Raw genomic sequence first — 21,367 nt, 5'->3', positions numbered from 1 at the left:
AGACACATAAATGGTGCCGTTTGCAGCATGTCCGGCATATAGGACAATGGATGAATGGGTGCTTGGGGATGGGAGAAGAGCAGCGGGAGTCTGCTTTATCTACTGAATATAGGCTTAGGAAATGAGAGAGATTCATACTAGAACATAGTGGAATTTAATCTCATTGTGCTTCAAAGCCTATATGTTTTACTGACTTTGTTTCCAAAGGTTACATTAGTAAAAAAGTTGCAATAACTGTATACAGTATATTCACTTTTTATTAAAATGAAAATATTGTATACAATTAGAAAATGTAAAAAAATTTTTTTTTAATTTGCATCTCAAGTAAATTTGTCTTGATTTAAAGATGTTTAGATATCTGTATTGAAAAACAGGACAAAAAAATACTGGAGAAGGATATTCATTTTTATTTATTTTTTTGCAATACATTTAATGCCATGACTTTATGAATTTAAGACTTTCTGTCTGTTTTAATTGTTTTAAAACCAGCTAGAATCAGTTTGACTGGAAAACCTATTACACACACAAACAAGTTAAGCCTTTAAGGTTTACACACATTTCAATTGTATAGTAAAATTCCATCAAATTAATTTGAATAATCGTTATTCATTCTATGAATTAAGTATTTTAAATTAGTAAAAAAAATAGAGCTTAATAAAAAAAATGTATACTAGAACATGGGAATGGACCATTTAGTTTGTGATTTGTATTAATAAATTTAAACATTTTCATTTTTCTTAAGAATACGAATCACATTATCTAAATTATCCATTCCCTTGTTCCAATCAATTTGTAAATCTTAAAAAGGCACAAAAAAATCAGCGTACTAAATAATATTATATGAACCCACAATAATTAAAAGACAAACATATATTGTCCTTATTTTAAATTCATGTGTTATTTCAATGATATTCTGACCATTACAGTAGAAAAATGTCCCTGGTGTCTATTTAAAAAAATCTGTTTATTTCAGCCTAACATTAACCTTAACCCTGCAAACTAAGCCCACAGTATCATATTTGATATGGGAATTTATGTTATACACAACATGTCTTCAGCCCTCTGATCGATAGGATTTTGTTTTTATCAAGAATGATGCCAGCTTTCTAATAAATAGCTACAATTACCCATTTTATACATCTGCTTTTATTAAATGTATTTATTTTTATGATTTATGTCATATTGGAAGTATTGATCTGACCTTAGAACTATATAAAAAAGGGTGGTGTCACCCATTACACGCATGTAAAGTATGTAAACGTGCGAATTGGCCTGGTACATAGAGTTTCAGTGGAGTTTGTGTCTAAGTTGTCATCATTGAGTGCATTTCGTGCCAAAGCAATGATAAATAATCCATAGTTTAGCACTCATATACCACATATATGTAAAAAAGTCCTGCCATATGTTTATTCCACCCATGAACTCAGCCAGCTGATTGGAACAAAATACCGAGGACTACTTTCTAAACCTGGACTTTAGACCTCTGCATATACTGATGTTGTGCTCACTGTGTGAAGAGTTCTGAAAAAGTAACCCAAGTATTGCGAAATGTGTCGTAGCAATTGTGAAAAACTGTACTAGAGTGCACATCTTTGTATATCTAAAGTCTGAAGCACTACAGAACGAACCACACCAGTTACATCACTAAACACCAGGGAATCATGGCACTTTTTTTATTTCGAGTCCACATCTTAAATGTACATCATAATTACATCACATTGAATGATTTCATTTCATTTTTGTTCTCTTGAAAAGCTCAGGAAAACCTTTCCAAGTCCAACTTCAGCTTATTTAAGAATCTTTACATTAAGCAAGAATCTGCCAGAAGCGCAGCAGAACTTCAAGTACCTGTGATTGATACTATACGTGGATTTAATCGTAGCATTGATAATTAAATAATCAGTGTTTGATTTTGTTCATACATTAAGCAAAGACAAGCATTAAAATGCATCAGACTGCTGTTCCCACCATGATCAACGCAAGCGTTCTGTCAGCGGTTTGAATGATTGATAGTTAACAGCACAGTGTTACATTTGAAACACTTCTTATAAATAACGATGCATGACAATTCGGAGAACATACGTCACAAATCACACACACACACACACACACACACACAACACTAAACCACTGTTTAGTTTCATGAAATTGACTTGACCAAGCTTGAAGGTGAAGTGAGTAAATTCTGCACGACTAAACAGTATTGCAAAAAATCACTAGATTTGAACACTTTCAGAAATTGACTGTGCAAAACTTGATGCTAAGGCATTGTTGGCGGGTGCCGAGGTGTTTCTATGGGGTTGATAAAGAGTTCTAAGTGTCTTTTTCCATGTTGCTAAGATGTATAGATGTTTACTGGTCTAAATGTAAAGAGCCCATGCACATCTCTATTATTGTATGGTCCCTCTATAATTCGAGTCCATTCTTCAAAAGCAAATCTAGCTGATTTTTTGTGGCCGTTTTATTATCGGAAAGGTAAAAAATGCAATTGAATAACTCTTAATTGATCTAAAATCTAATTGATCACTAAGAAAAGTAAAACCTACTTTCCTGAACAAGTTGCACAATTTCACATTTTAACACAAACTTTGGTGCGCATCACACAGACCGTAGTCAGGGTAGCGTCAAATTTCATTTTTTGACAGGAATGAAAACAATGCTGTGATGGATAGAATTACAGTGCGCTCAATGGATTGTACTGTTGTTTAACATACCGATTGTTCAGCTGACGAAAAGTCAGACTAAGAAAAGTTGTATTCTCAGTCTGATCTGCTCATCACTGTTAGAATGATTGAGATGGCCAATTAAATCAAAGGCGGCAGGGTTTACTGTTCACTGAAGACGAGTGAGAAATCAAACACAATGCTTTTAGCTTTAATGGCGAGTGTATAGTAAGAAGTAGCTAATCATATAATATTTGACAATTGTTTCACGACAGAAATTTTAAACGACCCACAGAAATATCCAGTGATGCAAACTAATGAACTTTATCAAGTTTTGGCGTTTCAAAATAAAACAATGTATCATGTAGGCTACATTATTCATGCATAACTGAAAGTGACGAGACCAGAAACATTTCGCGTTTTCAACATTAGCATTTTAAAAAATAAAACAATTTGCTAATAAGCTTAATTGATTAGTTCAAACCTACAAATATTTCTTTATTCCTTTAAATCTCTTAAATCATTTATTTAATTTAAGTAAAAAGACCACCAAAAAAAAGGTCCCTGCAAAGTACAAGGTATGGTTACGGCCTTGTTTAGAGTAAGCATTTTGGAAAATGTTATGATGTCAACTTTCGGTGGCTTACACAAAAAGATCTGTTTCGTTTGGTACCAAAGTGAGACAGAAATTAGACACTTTTCCTATTTAAAAATCAACTTCGAGATCTAACTATGCATGCAGGCATGCGTTTTAATAAGAACTAGCACAGAATCACTCACTGATATAAATACTCAACTGACCTGATTATTTCCTCTGTTTATTAGGTATTTAAAGACAAAAACCACAGAAAAAAAATTTACTCGAAAATCTATTTTCTGAGGTAAAGGACGCGTTCAGCGCTTTCACTCCCCATTACGTGCGGACTTGCGGTAATCATACATCATGAGTAAGAAATCATTATCCACATCCACCCTTCCTAGAAAAAAATAATAATTGTGAGGCATTTCTGGCTGCAAGCAAAAACCATTGAGCTAAATGTCATTTCATGGGCGTGAAGGAAAGTTTCTCACATAAACCCTCATAAATTAATTTCTTTATTACAGAAGCAACAGATTTGGCCTTTTACGATGGTCATGAAAAGCATCCATCAATGATAACATCAATACTCCCCATCTGGAAAGTTATTTCCACAGCTGGAATATATTTCATTTGAATACACGAGAAAAAAGCCACAGTGACTTGAGAACAGTGAAGGCACCAGGACACGCCGTCCATCTAGTGCAACAGCAACCCAAGAGTGACAGACGATTGGAACTAAAGTAACGCAATTATGTTTATCAAGCACAAATCGTCCCACAGAAATATGAATCGGGGGCATGTCTTATCTATATTGATACGCATCATCTCCACTCAAGAGTTCAGAATGCGTTTGGTCTTTAGTGAAGGAAGCGGATGCTCATCTTTTGCTCGACATCCACTTTTTCCAAGACCTGAGGAACAAAAAGAGGCATTTTAAAAGAAATAGTTCTCCCCCCCAAAAAAATCGGCATCATTTAATCCCCTTCATGCCATTCTGATTCTGTATTGCAGTCTATCTCCCGTAAAACACACAAAAAAAACCTGTAGGCTGGACTATCCCTTTAGGTGTGGCACAAATACTTTGAATTCTAATCCCTTTTCCTGGAATTACCTTGGTGAACTCATTGAATGAAATACACATATCTCCATTAGTGTCCGCCTCTTGGATGGTTCTGTCTGCAATGCTTCCAAGCTGCTCATCAGAAATATTCACCCCCACCATCATTCTCAGAACCTGGGGGGAAAAAAACTTTGAGTCTTATTTGTTTTTTACATTCTTATGCAGTGTCCTCTAGAGGCTGAAAAGCAGACTGCAATTATCTACGCATTCACTTTGTTCTCAAATGGCTTATTTCATGAAGAATGTAATTTGATGTGATTTCCTGAGGTTTAAAAAAAGACCATTTACTGAAACTAAGCTGCAAAAAAGGTTCATACTGAAACCCTTAGATTTCTAATGTCAGAAACCAGAATAATTAAAATACAATCATGACATTTCCACGCCTATTCAGTGTTGGCCCACCAGTTACATTAAAATAATACGTAGGATGGATACTATTTATATTAAATCGGTCGCTAAGATTCTAGCGTTTTTTTTGTCTGGTTTTTTTTACAATAACTGATTATTTGTAGCTTGGTGCATCCACTAATCAGCGAACATAAACAGAAGCTCAACAGAACGCGTGAGAACTCACTGGTTCTTGCTGAAGCTCAAACGTGATGCGTAACACGAGAATGAACCTCATTGGTTCTTGCAGAAGCTCAAACGTGATGCGTAACACGAGAATGAACCTCATTGGTTCTTGCAGAAGCTCAACGTGACGCGTAACACGAGAATGAACCTCATTGGTTCTTGCTGAAGCTCAAACGTGATGCGTAACACAAGAATGAACCTCATTGGTTCTTGCAGAAGCTCAAACGTGATGCGTAACACGAGAATGAACCTCATTGGTTCTTGCTGAAGCTCAAACGTGATGCGTAACACCAGAATGAACCTCATTGGTTCTTGCAGAAGCTCAAACGTGATGCGTAACACGAGAATGAACCTCATTGGTTCTTGCTGAAGCTCAAACGTGATGCGTAACACCAGAATGAACCTCATTGGTTCTTGCAGAAGCTCAAACGTGATGCGTAACACGAGAGTGAACCTCATAGGTTCTTGCTGAAGCTCAAACGTGACGCGTAACACGAGAATGAACCTCATTGGTTCTCGCTGAAGCTCACACGTGATGCGTAACATGAGAATGAACCTCATTGGTTCTTGCAGAAGCTCAAACGTAATGCGTAACACGAGAATGAACCTCATTGGTTCTTGCTGAAGCTCAAACGTGATGCGTAACAGGAGAATGAACCTCATTGGTTCTCGCACGTCAAGAGAACATGCTTAAGCTTTACCACAGCTGATGTGCGAGTTGATGAATATTTATATGTGAATAAAGGCCAAATTCAATCTGTTCATCATATAAAGTTATCGTGTCTCTTCAAAAAAAATGGGAATAAACCTCTCAATTCATATGGATTAGTTTTACAATCTCTTTATGAACTTTCAAAGTGAAGTCAAAGTTTCAGTAGTGTAGCTGTCAATGGAGGGACAGAAAGCTCTTAGATTTCATCAAAAACATCTTCATTTGTGTTTTCCGAAGATAAATGAAAGTCTTACAGGTTTGGAATGATATGAGGGTAATTAATGACAGAATCTTCATTTTTCGATGAACTATCTCTTAAATGTGTAGTGACGGATCGCTGTAGCGCCTCAGTTCAAGCGGCACATGAACCGATCACCTCTTCCTACTAGTTATAGCACAAAATAAATAAATGAACATAAGGTATGTAGTTTCAACTGCGGAAAAAAGTGAATACACACCATTTTTCAAGTTCATCAACTAACTTTCCTGTCTGGTTTGTTTGTCGGACAAAATGGCGGTTTCGGCGTTAAGATTGTCAGTCAATCAATCAAACTCCCAGCGAAGGGTGAATTCTAATGGCCTGAGAGTGGGAAAAGTTATGATAAACTCAGGGTGTCCGCGGATCCTTAAAAAGTCTTAAATTAGATTTTTTAAATTTAAGGCCATAAAAAGTCTTATTTTCACTAATGAAAGGTCTTAAATTTTCGATAACATATCTAAATGTTTTCTAAATTAAAACTAATTAGCGTACTTTTTAATTTATTATTCGTTCTTTGTGGATTTGCTTGTTCACGTGACATTTCGCGTCACATTCGCGCCAGCGTTACGTCTTTCTCCTACACGCGAAACAGCAGGAGAGAAGGAGAAGTTGGTCAATATCAGTTCAATTGTAAGTTCATTCTTTATGTGCGTATAGTGGTGTGCGAGGTGTATTGTCTATTACGATATTGAAGTCATTGGCACTGCGACTGCGAGCTGACATCATATTTGTCTCTCATGCTTGCTTTCACTGCGTGATGTGTCAGTGAAGTTCCCTAAATGAATTTTTGTCTTATATTTATATCATATTATGTTTTTATCATACAATATCACATCAGCGAGAGGACCGTTTTCCCATACATAAAAATGTTTTTTCTCGTGCACAATAGCAAATGTGATATTTATTTTTAATAAAAGTTAAATGAACAATAAATGAACATTGTGTGTTACATCAGGGGTTTTCAAACTTTTTGTGTGTGTGGACCACTATTTGTAATCAAGAATTTTCACGGACCACCTCATAATACACATAATAAAATATATCTACACACTGTCCTTCCTGAATTAATCCGCACCTCTAAGTAGGCTTACTAACATTAAAACTATAACTGGTCATCACATCAGTACAACAGCTTGTTAAAAGAAAGTTTACTGCACACAACGGCTGCCACATATTTAATTTATTTATTTACTCAAGCGCCCGAGGGCATAATCAGGTTCATTTCAGGGATGCAAACATGTATGGTCAAAAAAGAGAGAGGTAATCGAAGCCCTCGCCCCGCGGCAAATATCCAGATACTTACATTGCCGCCAACCCATGCCACCCCTATAGGCACATAGAGTAAAATGAAATTCAAATAAAGTTTTAACAAAAAAAGGTTTTATAAAAAGATAAACCTCACATATTTCAGCCTTTAATTCATTTTTATAAAAAGAATCAGTCAAAAAAAGATAATTTACATCGATGCACATTAGCTTATCTTTTATTATTAGCTAATAGTAAAATTCGGTCCGATTTTCCCGTGCCGTCTGTCGTTGCTATGCGCGCTCTCCACAACTTAGTTGTGCTTAGTAGCTAATAGATTTCCACCACCGAAAAACGCTTGCTGTAGCTCTGCTACAAGATTTATTTACGGAGAAGAGAAAAACACACGTAGTGTTGGGTGCACGTGCATTCTTACATTCTTCATTGACTGAGCTTTCAATGTTTACGGAAAGGATGAAGCGGATTTGTTTGTTCTTGTCACATGAACTGCGGTGCGTTTGTGGCATTATGAAAAGTTGAGGTGTTTTCATCTTGCTGCGCCTAAAAAAATGAGTGCGTCACTTCAATTATGAGCGCACTTGCCGCGCGCCTACATGAAGAGAGCGCAAAAGACACGATATATGAACGGCCCCTTGATGAGTTACCTCCAATCGAGCGACGTGTTGGAGACCCCAGTAAAAGATACGCAGCAAGAAGAAACACTAGCGTTTCACGCTTGCGCGCATACTGCTGTTTTGCCGTGCAGTATTCTGATTTGCTTATTTCCTGTTTACTTGTTTGGTGGAGGCAATCCAGAATTACTGTTGGTGAAATTATAATCAGACAAATATTTTATATAATGACAAAATATTTGCCTCTGCCGCTTTCCTCTTCAGAGAACCTGTCGCTATCCACCGATCCATGTTGTGGTTCTAATGGCACTGAACTTGAACGTCACGGCCGAGCACCACTAGCCTATTTTAGTAATCACACAATAACCTGACAATTTAATTTAAATTTTATATCAATATAGGCCTACATATTCTTTTTACTTTTTATTTTTTTATGGGGATTCTTGGTAAAATGAAGGTAAAAAATATTATTTTATATTTTATTTTGCCTTTCCACGGACCACCTGCAGTACCCCCACGGACCACTAGTGGTCCGCGGACCACAGTTTGGGAACCACTGTGTACATAAAACAATATTGTCAATATTGTTTGTTTTCCCTGTATTTCCCCGACGAGAATTTCAGAATGAAACCGTAGCAGAGTCTCAATGCAACAGACAGCGATGATTTTTTGACTGAAATCTGCGTTTTGAAGGAATCATTTTAACGATTCAATGAACTTTAAATTTTTCCTGAATGAATCAACTGTTTCAATAAATCGGTTGAATTAATGACTCCCTAAGACTTGCCGCCGCCTACTGGCGGTTTTAGTTTCACATTTAAAATACTATTTAATTAAAATGTTACAATTAAAAATCAGTTCATATTTAAATATTGAATAAAAAAAACTCTCTCATAGCTTTATTTATGCAATTGTAAATGGAGTGTAAATATATTAATGCCAGTTCTGATGCTGCTTCTATGTCACCTCTGCACTGCAAAGATGGATTTTGATTTAAAGATTTAAATTAACTGGTAACATAGATGGCAACATCTTCGGGTCTTAAAAAGCCTTAAATTTGACTTTAAAAAGTGTGCAGATACCCTGAAACTATTCAACCAAATAAATTGACCAAAAAAATTACTAATAAAATATAGTGAAGGTTTAAAAAAATGTAAACCTCTTAAAGTGGTATTGTGTTATTATTCTAATATAATTTATTTTGAATGTTAGAATTTGAAAAGTTCATATATTAGGTGAAAATGCCCCTTGGAATGAATTTAAGGTTGCAAATATTGCCGTTAATAAAAACATTAAATTTCTGTCACTGCTGTGAACTGACCACTGCATAGAATATGAAAAATATGAATATCTTCGTGAGTCAGCTGTCAACAACAGGTCTAAACCAGCCATGGTACCAATACACAAACAATCAGTAAAATATCATGTACAAATGATATATTATCATCAAAACTTTGAAAATAGAGACATTTTTGTCAATATTGCACACCGCTAATGTAAGGTATTGATTTTGATTTCTTCGAGCCTTAAAAAGCCTTAAATTTGACTTTAAAAAATGTGCAGATACCCTGAAACTATGCAACCAAATAAATTGACCAAAAAATTACTAATAAAATATAGTGAAGGTTTAAAAAAAAAATGATTTAAATAAATGAATGAATAAAGAAATATTCCCTGAAACAGAAAGGAATAAAATAGGATGCGCTTGTGGAAAGATTACACATGCTAATGATAATTAAGAAGCATTTTGTAGAAAAATTAACATTAAAGTGTTTATTTGATTACACTAAGTTTTATGCATTTATGCAAAATATAACAGTAGATAAAAAAACCAAACATTTATATCGGTTTTCTTTTTCATCTTTGATGGTAAAACAAATATTTCCCAGGAGTCAACTGAATTGCTCCTAAATGACCTAATCCAGCTGGAATGACTGAGTGTTTTGCCTGTCTAACAGAGTGTCTTCCACGAATACGAATAGCTGGTTTCAGGTGGCAAGGGCATGTGAGTCAGAGCTTCATTGTTCAGACGGTACAGAGCGTTCTTTTGTGTCCCATGTCAGAGCCGAGTGCAGAGGCTTTCTGTTGTACGTCATTAAGCACGATTCTCTCACCTGTAGCAGCTCTTCTCTAGAAATCTTGTCATCTCTGTCGAGGTCATACAACCGGAAAGCGACTGTGAAGAAATAAGAGAAAATCGAATTATTAACACTATGGTCATGGACACACTGCAAGAGCTGGTGGCAGAGAACGTCTTTCCTGAGCTGAAATAAAGAGTAGCTGTGAACTAAAACCGGTTTTACAGAATCATTAAAAACAGTAATTAGGTTTAAGAACAGGATCAGTTTTGCCTGCTTATAAAAGCTTTGAAGAAACTGAAGAAATGATGAGACTGATTGTTCACGTCCGAATTTGTATTTTCTAAAACTAATTTTAATGTGTCTTTTATTCAAGTTTTATATTAAGTATCTAAAAGGGCATTAGATGAGTTCATTCCTCATGAATGATGAGCCATCATTCCATATGTTGTGACTTTTTAAACCTTACAGCAAAAATAGCGTTGGAGATGTTAAGTTCCTCTATTTTTGTGAATCAGTTAAAACTGGCCATTTCAGAACTTATTCTGGCATCTGATTCTGCGATTTGTGTACAGTATTTCACTCAAATCATTTAAAAATGTTCATGGAGGCCCTGCAAAATTATAAATATGGAGGCAAAATTATATATACACTACAGTCGGTAAGATTTTTTAAATGTTTTAGAAAGTCTCATGCTCACCAAGATTGCATTTATTTGATGATGAATACAGAAAAATGGGTAAATATTGTGAAATATTATTAATATTATTGAATATTATTATTAAATAACGGTTTTCTATTTTAGAATATTTTAAAATGTAATTTTATTCCTGTGATGCAAGGCTGAATTTTCAGCCTCATTACTCCAGTCTTTAGTGTCACAAAAGATTTGCTGGTCAAGAAACTTTTCTGATTATTATACATTTTTCTAATTATTATCACACAGTTGTGCTGCTTAATATTTTTGTGGAAACCCTGACACTTTGAATCTTTGATGAATATACAGTTCAATAGAACAGCATTTATTTAAAATATATATATTTTTTAACATAATCTTTAAAATGATTTAGGGACCTCAAATTGTGAGCTATATAAATGCTCCCACGTTTAAAGACAAGTCTTTACAAGAAATGACATGCCTGCTATGAAACAGACAACGTAGTTGGACGGAAAAATATACAAGAAATGTTTAAGTGTAGACGTTGCAATCACTGATCACTGTGAGAATGTAATTCAAACCAAATAATTTGTAGATGTTTGCATAAAGAAAACGTATCCAATTAGATCATTTATTAATTTTAAAAAGTACATATGTGCTTTATAGGCTTCAATATCCTTGTAATTGTTTCTATGTGGGCCAGACTAAGAGTAGACTGTACTTACACATATATATATATATATATATATATATATATATATATATATATATAGTATATGTGTGTGTGTGTATATACACTAAAACAGTATGTGAGTCATGTAGTATATCAAAGTTCATAGCATTCATAAAACGCTCAAAAAGTCCCTGGATGACCTACTACTTCTGCTGAGATTCTGCATTCGATGGACACTGTACTATCCCATGAGGCCACGGGAAAAGATTTGTTAATGGAAGTGAAGTGACGCAACTGACACTGGTATGTCACATAACAGTGACAACATAGTGGATGTAGTACGTCCAAATTTCATTCATACTACACCTATTCATTCTATATAGAAAGTACTTTTTTTAATAATAAGTTATAAGAATTAGTTTCAAACCAAATGTATTACCTACTATATAGTATGCGATTTCAGACGCAGCAAGTGAATGGATTAGAAAGGGAATCTTTTACAAAGGGAAGCCATTTGGGTTAGGTAATTTCACCAAATTTGTTAGGTATCATTTCACCAGATAAAGAATTATATTTAACTCCATTCTTCTATAAATTACTATTATTATTTTTTCTCTCTCTTTTCTTAATTGATGCATGTTATTATAATTTGTACTGGTTAACAATATGATGGGTCCCGCTGCAATGGTTCTTTTGTTTTTTCCCCCAACTATTTTTAATGTTCTTTTGTGATTAGCCATGATGTAAATAAAGGCTATTTAAAGGGATAGTTCACCCAAAAATGAAAATTCTGTCAGTATTTACTCACCCTCATGTTGTTCCAAACCTGTAAGACTTTCGTTCATCTTCGGAACACGAATTAAGATATTTTTGATTAAATCTGAGAGCTGGATCACTCCTCCATAGGCTTCTTAAGGGATTGAAACTTGCCAGCCCCGAAAAGTTATTAAAGAAATCGTTAAAATAGTCCAAGTGACTACAGTGACTCAATCTTGAGTTTATCAAGCGACAAGAATACTTTTTGTGCGCAAAAAAACAAAAATAACGACTTTATTTCAACTATTCATTTCCTTCTCTGTGGGCCTCGAGTCAGTTCACTAGTATAATAGCGTTTGTGCTTCTGTGTTGTACATCACACGCATCACACACATGACCAACATCGGCCAATAGTGAGCCTACGTGTGACGTACAACACAGAAGCGCTACACTATTACACTACGTGAACTCACTCGAGTGAGTTCAGGTGAACTATCGCTTTAACTTTTTGTACCGGAAGAAGTGCCTTGGACTCTTTTCTAAAGTGGATGTTTGAAACCCAACCAAAGAGCACCTTCTGGGATTTCCAAGATGCTTTCTGTGATCGACATGAGAGATGTTTAGGTTGAACTTACAGAGGAGTTTGTTGGCCCTGCTGTTGAGTGGCTCTCCAGGTGTCAGGACTTTGTTCTTCTCATTGTCCTCCACAGGACGGAAGTGAGCCAGAGTCCTCATGAAGCCTCTGAAGTTCACCTGATCCTCACTGAGACACATGAGAGAGAGAAATACACAACTTTAAAACTTATGCTATGTTTACTAAGATGCACAATAGTTGTCAACTGAATCTCTAGTCTATAGGCCCAGATGTAGCTCCAGACAAGAACCCTGATGCTATAAAAACCGTTGTCTTAATTTAGACTCGTACTTTACAATGTTTTTTACAGACATGCCCACAAGAAAGTTTCTTCATGCTTCAAAAGATTTGAGCCCACAGTAAGAATCAAACACTCGAAACCAAATAAACCATGAAGAAACAACAACCCATGTGACACCACCCACATACTGTGTGTTTCGAGAGAGGAATGACATAGTTTGAAGTTGTTACTAAACATGTTGCATCATACAGTAACAATCTCAGCCACAAAAAAAAAAATTCACACAAACACTGAAAACTTATATGGAAACTATATCCTCTGAGAAATCTAGACGAATGTGATTTGTTTTATATATTAACTTTCATTTATTTAAAGTATCCTTAAAAACATTGGTTTCCACAAAAATATTAAGTAGAATTCTGAAGACTGGAGTGATACTGCTGAAAATTCAGCTTTGTATCACAGGAATAAATTACATTTCAAAATATATTCAAATAGAAAACAGTTATTTTAAATTGTAATAATATTTCACAGTATTACAGTCTTTACTGTATTAATAATGCAGCCATAATAGACTTCTTTCAAAAACATTAAAAAATCTTATTTACCCCAAATCTTTGGACAGAGGTGTATATGTTCATAATAAAATTCAATGTCAAATTGCAAAAAAAAAAAAAAAAAAAAAAAAAAAAAAAAAAAAACTTATTGGTACAAAAATAATATTATCCAAAATAGAATTTATTAAATTAATTATTTTACTTTAAGTGAAATATGGACACCCTTTTCTCACTTTAAAATTACCCATTGTATCTTTCCTTTCCATTTACTTATGTTTTGTTGTTTTCTTTAACTTATATACATTGTTGTTCTTTGTACAAGCAGAAAAAAGTACACAATACTAGTTTAATAACAGATCTAATATTTCAAATGTCTCCTGAGATGTTACTCACCCCTCTGGGAAGAAGGCATTAATTATCCGATCACCAAGAGGATTTATGGCCAACTCGGGAATCCTCTGGAAGTCTTCTCGGCTGAGAAGAGAGAAGAGGAAAAGAGAAAGAGAAAAAGAGAGAAAAAGAGAGAATAAGAGATAGAGATAGAGATAGAGAGAGAGAGAGAGAGAGAGAGAGAGAGAGATAGAGATAGAGATAGAGATAGAGATAGAGATAGAGATAGAGATAGAGATAGAGATAGAGATAGAGATAGAGATAGAGATAGAGATAGAGATAGAGATAGAGATAGAGAGAGAGAGAGAGATAGAGATAGAGATAGAGATAGAGAGAGATAGAGATAGAGATAGAGATAGAGATAGAGATAGAGAGAGATAGAGATAGAGATAGACAGAGAGAGAGAGAGAGAGAGATAGAGATAGAGATAGAGAGAGAGAGAGAGAGAATGAGATGTTATTCAGTGTCAGAGGTGTAAAGAGAACCTGAAAACCATACTTGAGTAAAAGTAAAAAAATTTTTTTTTTACATAAAAGTACTTTCTCGCTCAAAATGACATCAGAAGTGGAAACCGTTGATCAAAAAAAAAAAAAAATCTAAACCACCAACTGCAACTTTCAGATGCCATCTTTATATTTTAGCTCAACTGTCACAGAATGGAACGCACAGAATTGTGGGATATCAAAAGCAGCGAAGGATACATCTATGATGCCTTCAGATGAAGGTATCTCAGGAGACAGGAAGTGAAGCTATAATTGGATTTGGACGTATCTTGATGCCAACTTGGAATTCGTCCTCCAAATGCAGCATTTTTTAGCTTTCAGATGTAGCAAGTAATTGCATTACTCATTGCAAATATATTGGAGTAAATTACATGAACTTAAATGTAATTGGTTAATGTATTTAAGTATCTTTTTTATTCAAATACGTTTCGGGTGAGTTTCAGCTTTTACAGATGTGCCTCTATGGAAACGAGTCGGGTGTAACGTATTAAGAAAACGTTTTCCAGTAATGAAATAACATGAGAAACCATCCTGTTTTAATAATTAAATGACTGTTCTTGTGGAAACTTCCTTACCTGAATACACAACCAAACAAATTTGCTATAACAATGACAATAACAATTTAAGAATTTTTTTCCTGGTGAGAAGTAAATCTGCTGAAACATTTGATATGGCTTGATTTTCAGCCTTGTTTCTTTGAGCCAATAAGTATTATTCAGCATGCAAATGTCTCTGTGCTCTTGAGTTGACATTGGACAAAGTAATGTGTATAAAGCTGTGCTCCACAGGACAGCCCAACCCTGACTCTGTGAAAATGGGACTTGTTAAAAGGATACTTTGACGTCTATCCTTTTATTGTTCGTCTAGTATAGGCTGATACGAGCAATAATAATGCGATTACTGTGCAGACAGCGTAATAAGATCCGCAATCCCATTACAATGATGAAAAAAGAGTTTAGTAACAGATTTTTTCTTAGAGTAACCTTCTCGTGCATAAGGAAAGTGGCGGTGACCTCCACACACACACACACACACACACACACACACACACACACACACACACACACACACACACACACACACACACACACACACACACACACACACACACACACACACACACACACACACACACACACACACACACACACACACACACACACACACACACACACACACACACACACACACACACACACACACACACACACACACACACACAGGACACAAACCTTGCCGCCCGGATTTCAGAGGCTATTTATTGTTCAAACACAAGAGTCCGTGTCTCTAATCTCAGTCTGACGGATGTTTGGGGTGACAACAAATACAGCCGGTCATCAACACTGTTACGTGCAGTATTCAGGATTTTTTATACTAACCATATCGCTGAGGATGTTTGTTGCAGTAACCATCATTTTAAACCAGAGGATGTTGTCATTAGAAACAAACAATTATAACAAGAACACAACTTGTGACTTCAGCATATTTGGTCAACAGAATGAGTTTCGTTTCATAAGGCATGTCACAAAAATCATTCAAATCCTTTACAAAAGTGTCCGTTTTCAAAGTTGAATTTGGCTTATTATACAACACCGTTCAAAAAGGTTTGGCGTTTTTGAAAGAAGACTCTTATACTCAGCAATACTGCATTTATTTGATCAAAAATACAGTAAAAACAGTAATATTGTGATATATTATTACAATTTAGAATAACTTTTCTATTTGAATATATTTTAAAATCTAATTTATTCCTGTGAAACAAAGCTGAATTTTACTCGAGTCTTCAATGTCACATGGTCCTTCAGAAATTATTCTAATATGATGATTTACTTGCTCAATAAACATTTATCATTATCAATGTTGAAAAACAGTTGTGCTGCTTAAATTTTTTAGAAAAGGTGATATAATTTTTCAGGATTCTTTGATCGATAGAACGTAAAAAAAAACAATAAAACATTATAAATATCTTTACGGACACTTTATCCTTAGAATCCTTACCGAATAAAAGTATGCATTTCTTTAAAATATTAAATTAAATTCTTACTGACCCCAAATGTTTGAACGGTAGTATACTTTGGTTTTTTGTTTTGTTTTTTTGACAATTTATTTCATCTGACTATGATTGTACACGTTGCACTTTAACCCTTTGGTGGAGGTCAAAAATGACTGCATTTTTTTTTATTTCAATGAAATGAATGTCCTATATTTTAGTTCAATGTTTTTATTTAATATTTTATGGTACTAAATTCAATTTATGGAATAGTTCATCAAAAGTGAAATAAAAGTTTAATATTATGAAAAATGCTAAATATATATATATTCTTTTTAATTTTATATAAAATATATATTTTTCAAAACATGTTTTACTCAAAAACTGTGAGAAAATTAAAGCCATAAATCTAAACAAGCTGTGTTACAAATTTGAGGTTGATATCCTAAATAATATGCTTTCAGTAAGATTTTGTTTGTGTGCAGTACCAAACATTTCCACTAGATGAAATTCGCTTCCCATTCGTTTCCAATGCGGTCCTTTTTGACCGCAAACAGTAGAAGTGTGACTATTTTTTTCAGGACCATTCACATTTTTTAAATCATATCCATGATTTTTTTTTTTGTTTTTTTTTGTTTTACATAGCAAGTTCCCGAACCTTTACCAAGTTTTGTACCATTCCGATGAAGTAAAAAAAATATAAAAACCAATAAGACCGAACATGCACCAGAGGGTTAATTACAAATGGTTAATTTTTTTAAGTAATTTTTATTTTTCAAATGCACAACAATAAAACATACTACAATATTTGTGGACAATTTGTTCCATAAATGCACTATTACTGCTATATTTACCAGAGCACAACCAGCACCACTGTGCACATCTTGCTTTCTATAGGCCTATTCTTCATACTTTCATTGATAATAATCATGGTGTGTACAGAGGTCACTCCAGTTCTAAGGACACACGTAGGACATCATGGAAACGACTACGGCAATGTCACACAAGGAAATGTGTGCTTCATTACTGTCCTTGAGCTCCCTCTTTCACAAGGAATATTTACAGTAAAAGTCATATTTTTAACAATGTAATAGGAAAAACTCTTTCGTCATAGTCAAAACTCAAACACTGAGCTAGACATTCCTTCACATATTAACTTACAGAGCCTGAGGCTGGAGTGAATATTAAATTAAAAGCGAGTGAGCAGATATAACAGAGCTGCTTGTGTAATACCTGATTCTTCATGGAACACAGGTGTTGCAACATCACAGGGTTAAAGTTCATTATTACTCAACTCATGTAACTCAAGTGTCTCGTACCTGAGCGCTCCGTTCTCTCCTTTATCGAGACTGTGAAAGCGGCTGTAGAGGCGAGTGATCTGACTGTGGGAGACTGTAACACACACACACACACACACACACACAAATGAAGCCTGGTTAAGGACATTCAGGTCACAAATGTGATCATCAGACTGACAGTGCTGGTTTAAGGCTTATCTGAATGACCTAACATACTACAGATTCCTCAAACTAGACAAGATATGAGCAAGTTTCTGTAGGTTTTATGAAGGTAAATTTAAGACTTAAGATGTTCTGCTCGGATTTAAGACCTTTTTAAGTCCTTTATTCATATAAAAATAAATCATTTTAAGACACACAGAAACTCTGATATGCATAACTGACAAAATATCCAATATCCTGCAAATAAATCAAATTAATTTATTTGCAGGATAGATAAGAGATTTTGTAATTTGCATATATTTTGCTTTTTTATGTATACACTGAAGTAAACTTTGCTTGTACATTTGTTGACCTACTTTTTTTTTTTTAAAGTCATCCAAACCATTAAAGAAATACAACAAAGGGACCATAATTCATAAATCAAAACTGTTTTGATTCCAGCTCTAAACACTGTTCATTATCTAAACCAACTTCATGAGGTTTTATGTATACTGGAGTATTATTGGCTGTGTTTCCTTCACTTCAAAACAAATACATTTAGCAAAATATAAATAAAGCAGCTTTGGAACGGTATAGATTCGTGGAAATGCCTACACAAATAAACTTGTAAATAAAACAAATTTAACACAGTAAAACCCATTTCAGATCACATGACTGGAACATCTGCCACAACAATTCAGTCTTTGATCAACACAGCTTAGAGTAAATGAAGTAAATGAATACAGAACAATCCTACGTGATAAATTCAATCACACAGGATACAGCAGCACATGTTAAAACTCAACCTTATAAAGAGAACCAGTGTGAAATCCTGGATTCTTCCCTGTGTAGGCTTTGACACCAGAGGAAGAGAGCGGAAAAAACGACAATTACAAGTAGGAGAGCACTTCAAATCTGGGCTTACAAACACATAAAATAGGTCACATTCACACAAATCTGGACATTAGAAACTATGAAATATTCACAGCCATTCCAAACATTTAAAAAGGCTGCAGCCCCTTTGAGTTAGGTTTGTGTGGTCTGCAAAATAAAGACTAACATATAACCCATATAGCTCCAGTAAGGTATAAACCGTATCCTCAGACTATTTTCGATCTTGTGGGGGTGTCCGTCTCTCCCTGTGGTTCATCCGTGCCGATGCCGAAAGCCAAAGCACTGAGACGAAGAAAATGCTGCTTTTCTTGGCCCTCACACCAACGCTCACATAACATTTTGTAAACCTCTAATTACAGCTGCACAGGTGTAAACAGGGTCATTAAAATATAAATATTTGCATCAGTGCAATGCAGATTACCAAACCCTGATCCAGATATAACTTCACCCTGTTGTCGGGAAAGATAGGGCTGTCTGATCTATTAAACGCCAGTCTGATGATCTGGGCTGCTTTCCCCAAAGCATCGTAAACCTAAGTTGATTGTAGAACAATTGCCACAAGTGTACTCAACGATCAATTTAGGCTTACAATGCTTTTGGAAAACGCAGCCCTGATCTGTTCATTCTAGACACTTGATGGAGCCCATTGACTTCCATAGTAGGAAAAAAATACCATGAAAGTCAATGGGGTCCATCAACTGTTTACAGACGCTCGTCAAAATACCTTCTTTTGTGTTCAGCAGAAGAAAGAAACTCATACAGGTTTGAAAGAGGGTGACAATTTTAATTTTTAAGTGAACTATCCCTTTAAGCATTTGCCTATTTAAATCCAAACAGCGACTTTCTTTTTTGCCAGGCAGTGTATATATGTACTGCAGTATTTGATAGACACACCAGCAGCTTCTGAAAATGAGAGATATTCATCTGTTGCCCCCAAACACACACACACACACCACTCATATCATGAAACAGACACACACACACACACACACACACACACACACACACACACACACACACACGTTTTAGAATTAAAGAATTAGGTTTGTTGTATAGATAGTTGAAGCATAACATGTTGTGAGCTTCTATTTTGTTAAATTATTAGGTACTCATTTAGACTTTCTAGTTTTATCATAGTATAGTTAGTTATTGTAGCATAGTTCTATCATTTCATAATTGTAACTCATTTATTAGCACACTGCAGATCGAAAAAGTATAGCTAAATGTCACACCACAGGACATGCATACTTCCCTAAAGTGTGTCAAGTCAACTAACTTACCCATAGCACTGTATTACATCAACGCATGTGTCATCATCATCACCAGAACTCTCAAACCAAGTCTATATAAGCAAAACACACTATTAACCCACACAAAACTTATACTCACATCCAGTTTCTTTCTTGATTTCTTCAATATCCTCTTCTCTGAGTAGAGATGAAGCTCTGGAGCCCATGACTGCTGTTTCTCCTGAAGATCAGCTCGAGCTAACACATGAAATTCACTCGTTATCTCTAAACACAGGGCTCTAGAAGGCCGTCAGGTGAGCAGTCAGCTCCGCAACTGTCTATCCGGAGAAATTACCCGCTTGCCTCTGAATTACAACGGGACCAAGCACGATCCAAACCAAATCCAGATAAAAAAGGAAGAGTTTTAAGAGGCTAAGCTAAAGGCAGGTCGGAGTGGATCTCCGTGACGTCAGTAAATGCCGATTCGGTGTTTGTGTGCGCTGTAGCCACGCCTGTAGAATAACGCGTTTTGATTGGTCTGTGCGGTTGTCTGTCAAGTGGGCGGGATTTAAAGGGCCAGGCGTGCGGAAAATAATTCCTAGAAGTAGAATAAAGTGGGTTGAGTGACAATGAAACGGGGATGCCAAATCATGCCATGTCAGAAAATACAACATGCTCAGCATGAGAACAGCACAACTGAAGAGTTATAAAGAAACCCATTCAAAAGACAAAACCATATAAAGACTAAAACACTCTAAACCGATTGTTTGTTTCTTTATAATACAATTTTCCTTATGTGGCTTAAAATAAATTTGCTTTTGTTGTAGAAAGAAATAAAATAAAGTATTATTATTATAACAAAAAAAATCTAGCCTATTAAATGGCATCAGAAATTCCCTAGTCAAGCTCAGACATGTAAAACCTTAAATTATAGCTTGAGAGAAGATAAGGAATGTAAGAATATGATGGAAACTAAGAGTTAAAGTTCATTGCTCTGGAAAAGGTTTGGCAGTTGCCTTACAAGATGGTTTGTTCATTACACTGTTTTTAAGCTTTATTGATAGAAATATACAAATTTAGTTACACTTTATTTTAATGTGTCCCTCTTATGTAATTATACATTTAAGTACTGAGTTATACTAATAAACTGTCCTGATTATAGGGTTAGTTGCATGTAATTAGGCCTAGTTTATAGTTATTATTATAGTAATTAAACGTAGCGTGTGACAAGGACACATTAAATAAAGTGTTACCACAAATGTTATACTCGCCGTCACATACAAAATATAAGATCAGAGTTTTATAAAGCTCTCGTATTATGTTTGCAATTATATTAGGTTCCCATATTTGTTTGCATTAAGAAAGGGCACATTTTGTTGTATAAACCGGAAATACTAAGCTGGAAAAAAATAGATATAAATCAGAAGCAACTTTTTTATTGCTATTATTATTCTTTCACATTTATGTATTCTTACATACAGCCCAATGCTGAACAAAGAGCTTTAACATGACATACTGCAATATCGAAAAGACAAACTACA

At 35.0% G+C, this 21,367-nt stretch overlaps 1 protein-coding gene across 1 annotated transcript; it reads right to left on the bottom strand.

The window, feature by feature from the left end:
• Window positions 1-1,659: 1,659 nt before the first annotated feature.
• Window positions 1,660-20,342, bottom strand: chp1 (calcineurin-like EF-hand protein 1). Its single transcript, XM_077196887.1, has 7 exons — window positions 19,987-20,342; window positions 17,584-17,656; window positions 13,775-13,855; window positions 12,585-12,712; window positions 9,899-9,960; window positions 4,355-4,477; window positions 1,660-4,154 (listed from the first exon to the last, which is right to left on the bottom strand). Exons 1-7 carry the CDS (start codon window positions 20,051-20,053, stop codon window positions 4,101-4,103), a joined length of 588 nt encoding a protein of 195 aa, XP_077053002.1. The 5' UTR covers window positions 20,054-20,342; the 3' UTR covers window positions 1,660-4,100.
• Between the last annotated feature and the right edge of the window lie 1,025 nt (window positions 20,343-21,367).

This window comes from Siphateles boraxobius, unplaced genomic scaffold (assembly GCF_051911475.1).
Source record: "Siphateles boraxobius isolate OS27281-9 unplaced genomic scaffold, OSU_SipBor_1 37, whole genome shotgun sequence".
NCBI lineage: Eukaryota > Metazoa > Chordata > Actinopteri > Cypriniformes > Leuciscidae > Siphateles > Siphateles boraxobius.
This window is presented reverse-complemented; position numbering and strand designations above follow the sequence as displayed.

Bases quoted from the DNA above. Each gene is read 5' to 3' on its own strand.
- chp1 (XM_077196887.1), bottom strand. From the start codon at position 20,053: ATGGGCTCCAGAGCTTCATCTCTACTCAGAGAAGAGGATATTGAAGAA. The intron at 13,856-17,583 runs GTACGAGACACT...CTCTCTTCTCAG, and splicing joins GGAGAGAACGGAGCGCTCAG to CCGAGAAGACTTCCAGAGGA. The intron at 4,478-9,898 runs GTGAGAGAATCG...TTTTCCCCCCAG, and splicing joins CTAGAGAAGAGCTGCTACAG to GTTCTGAGAATGATGGTGGG.